At 42.8% G+C, this 3,580-nt stretch overlaps 2 protein-coding genes across 3 annotated transcripts in view; one reads left to right on the forward strand and one right to left on the reverse strand.

Moving 5' to 3' along the window:
- LOC104745161 (cell division control protein 48 homolog A-like) overlaps positions 1–992 on the forward strand; it is a 5,311-nt gene extending 4,319 nt beyond the window's left edge. Inside the window, exons 9-10 of one of the 2 annotated variants that reach the window (XM_010466341.2) lie at positions 16–438; positions 524–992. In XM_010466341.2, coding sequence (XP_010464643.1) covers positions 16–438; positions 524–826 — 726 coding nt within the window. In that variant the 3' untranslated portion in view covers positions 827–992. The remainder of the gene's footprint in view (positions 1–15; positions 439–523) is intronic. The other variant, XM_010466343.2, reaches the window with a different exon arrangement.
- The window catches only part of LOC104745160, a 5,027-nt gene continuing 2,668 nt past the window's right edge, over positions 1,222–3,580 (reverse strand). Inside the window, exon 2 of the mRNA XM_010466340.2 lies at positions 1,222–3,570. Coding sequence (XP_010464642.1) covers positions 1,409–3,570 — 2,162 coding nt within the window. The 3' untranslated portion in view covers positions 1,222–1,408. The remainder of the gene's footprint in view (positions 3,571–3,580) is intronic.

The raw sequence follows: 3,580 nt of genomic DNA on the forward strand, positions 1-3,580 counted from the left end.
GAAATCTTTGACAAGGCCCGTCAATCCGCTCCATGTGTTCTCTTCTTTGATGAACTCGACTCCATTGCGACTCAGAGAGGAAGCGGAGGCGGTGGCGATGGAGGCGGTGCTGCAGATAGAGTGTTGAACCAGCTTTTGACTGAGATGGATGGAATGAATGCCAAGAAAACCGTTTTCATCATCGGAGCAACCAACAGACCAGACATTATTGATTCAGCTCTTCTTCGTCCTGGAAGGCTCGACCAGCTCATTTACATTCCACTACCAGACGAGGATTCCCGTCTCAATATCTTCAAGGCCGCCTTGAGGAAATCTCCTATTGCTAAAGATGTAGACATCGGTGCACTTGCTAAATACACACAGGGATTCAGTGGTGCTGATATCACTGAGATTTGCCAGAGAGCTTGCAAGTACGCCATCAGAGAAAACATTGAGAAGGTTAGTGATCTTTAAATCTCTAGTCTCTAACTGAAACTGCAACAGTCTCTAATATCTGAACTTACTCTCTTGGTTTTTGTTTCAGGACATTGAAAAGGAGAAGAGAAGGAGCGATAACCCAGAGGCTATGGAGGAAGATGGTGTGGATGAAGTTTCAGAGATCAAAGCTGCACACTTTGAGGAGTCGATGAAGTATGCTCGTAGGAGTGTAAGTGATGCAGACATCAGGAAGTACCAAGCCTTTGCTCAGACTTTGCAGCAGTCTAGAGGGTTCGGTTCTGAATTCAGGTTCGAGAATTCTACTGGTTCAGGTGCAACCACTGGAGTCGCAGATCCGTTTGCCACGTCTGCAGCCGCTGCTGCGGATGATGATGATCTCTACAACTAGTGATAACTTCGTTATCCTTTTTTTTTTTTTTATTTAAGTTTAAAACTCGAATTCTCTACTTTTGGATTACTGGGAAAGAAAGTGATACTGATTCTTTCCTTGTGTTTCTAAGTTATCCGAATCTCTTGTGTTTGGGTTTTAATCAATGTTCTTAATTTTCGTTTCACTCCTCCTATATTGTTCTTTCATTACAAATGAAAAACAAAGGGATTACTAAACAAAAAGATTGCAGATTACAATTGATAAGTAATTGTCGTCTGCTTGATCTTTGGATCTGTTTCCTCCTCTTGTCATGTTAATGCTGTAAAATTGGTCTTTTTCTAGACATTCAGAATCTTGTGACACGCTATTAATGGGTTCTGAAGCTGAGGATGTTCTTTCTGCATCACTGGTGGTTGTCAAATAAGCCAAACGGATGCTTTTATTAATCAACAACAATTGATGTCAAGATAACAACAAATGCTGCTCCCAAGTCTTAAACGTAATTGAACATAATAGGCCACATGTTGGAGATTAAAGATGAACATATAATATATCTATTAGTGTTCTTGCTCAAACCTTGACCGTTAAATACTTAAATCTTTAGCCTTCAGCGCCAATTCCACGTGCTCTAGGACGTCTGACAGCAACCAGTGGATTGACTATGCCTTGTGAATCTCTTCCCAAACCCGAGCCTTCGACAAAACCCATTCTCGCCATCATCCTCGACCCAAAACCTCTTGTGTGCTGCTCAAAGGCTCCCAATCTTTTGTCTCTAATTCTTCCGGAACTAGAGGCACCATTGTCATGGGAGATGTGTTTCACATGTTTTCCAGAGGAAGAAGATCTGTTCCTTTTAGCGTTGTTATTGCTTGACGGACTCATGTCTTCAGTGTCAATGGAGAAATCCAGACCTAACCCAAGTGATTTTGGACGTTTAACAGCTTCTATTGGTTGTGCTATCCCCTTACCATCCTTTCCTAGACCGCCTCCATCTATGAATCCCATTTTCGCCATCATTTTGGATCCAAAGCCTCTGGTGTGCATCTCGAATGCCCCAATGTCTGCTCCATTAGAGGTTCCTGGAGTAGTTTCAGCTACCCGTTTTGCATCTTTTTCACCGGAGGCTTTCGCAACAGCAATCTCAGAATCGATTACGCCACTTGACACAAACGATACAGGTTGATCAGCATATGAACTCTTCTTCCCATTGCTTTTGTTTCTCTCCCTTTCCTCTCTAGTAGGTCGCTTTTTGGTTGAGTCTTTTGCTTTCTTCCTATCTAAGCTTCCAGATTTTCCTTTTACCCCTCCACTGACAGCAAAATCATCATCCTCATCTCCTGCTCCTATCAGCTTCTCGATGCGAAGTTTATCGCTGGCAGATGGCATACATGTCTGATATGTTCGAGTCACCGTCACAAAGCTTTTCTTTCCAGAACCATTGCAACTACTTGATAAGCGGTACACATCTGCTAATCGTCTTACCTGAGAGCAATCTCGATTATGCATACGCTGGAAACAGTGCATGTCCACATTTTCAAGAACAAACCTCTCTAATTGAGAGTTAATCTCAGCAAGATCAACACCACGCTGCAACATTCTCTCACGGCGCTTCAGAGCAATGTATTCTTTGCGGTGTTTCTTCTTCTCACCAGGGAAATTACGTGACTTCTTGCTCTTTTGTGAACCTGAAGGCCAAGACTGAGGAAACTTAGCCACCTCCTTCTTCTTATTCTTCTTCCCCGAAAGACTTCTTGAATCCTTCACATACATAAGATCATCCATTGTGAATGGATGATTAGCCTTACCATGCCCCGAGAAACGACTCCCTGTCGTCTTCTTCTTACCATATTCCATTGAAGCTTTTTGCAGACTAATACCAGTCAACTTCCTTAGTTTTCGATCAGCAGAATCACTATCAGAACTATCACCACTTGACAAATCCAAATTATCCAATGATTGTTCAGCTAACCAATGAGCATCCAACATAATCTCACTGCCACCAATACCTTCCAAGTAATCCTTTGCAACATCATCATCAATCTCGGAGTTACTTCCAAACATGTCTTCCGAGCTGTCACTCTCAGATAATTCAGAAGACTCACTGCTACCTTCATCTCCAGATTCATCATCATCATCATTCGACCCTTCTTCTCCATCACTCTCTTCACCAGATATATCTTCAGTATACAATTTCATCCCTCCTATAGAAATGAAACCCGAATTCCTCCTTTTCGGTGTTTTCACAACATCAGGCATCACTTCATCTTCACTAGCACCAGCTTCAACCTCCTCCTCATTAGAAAATGAACCACCTTTATCTTCCGAAGCCTTAAGGCTACCACTTGGTGCAGCATCAGAATCATCAGGAAATCCCAACCCTTTATGAGACTCATCACCACCCAAAACAAAACTCGGTTCGTATTCGTAATCATAACTTACCTTAACACCTTTCGAAGACGAAGGCGTCTGATCCAAAAACGCAACGATTTGAGTCGTCTCCGACTTACCCAACACCATAGGATTTGAATCAATCATTTGATCAACTTCTGCGCTTGGTCTTCGGTCCAACCCTTCCTCAAACTCGACGGGAGGATACTGATACACAAAAGTATTACCATTGCATTTCCTTGGACCAGTAGTGGAAGCAGAAGCTTTCACACGATCTGAGCTTCTAAGATTCGATCCCTTTCTCGAAGAGCTTCCTCCTCCTCCTCGAGATGGCGTTGAAAAATCAGGATCCCGTGGGTAATCGGAGAGAACGCCTCCTTCTAC

Source organism: Camelina sativa, chromosome 15 (assembly GCF_000633955.1).
Source record: "Camelina sativa cultivar DH55 chromosome 15, Cs, whole genome shotgun sequence".
Classification (NCBI taxonomy): Eukaryota; Viridiplantae; Streptophyta; class Magnoliopsida; order Brassicales; family Brassicaceae; genus Camelina; species Camelina sativa.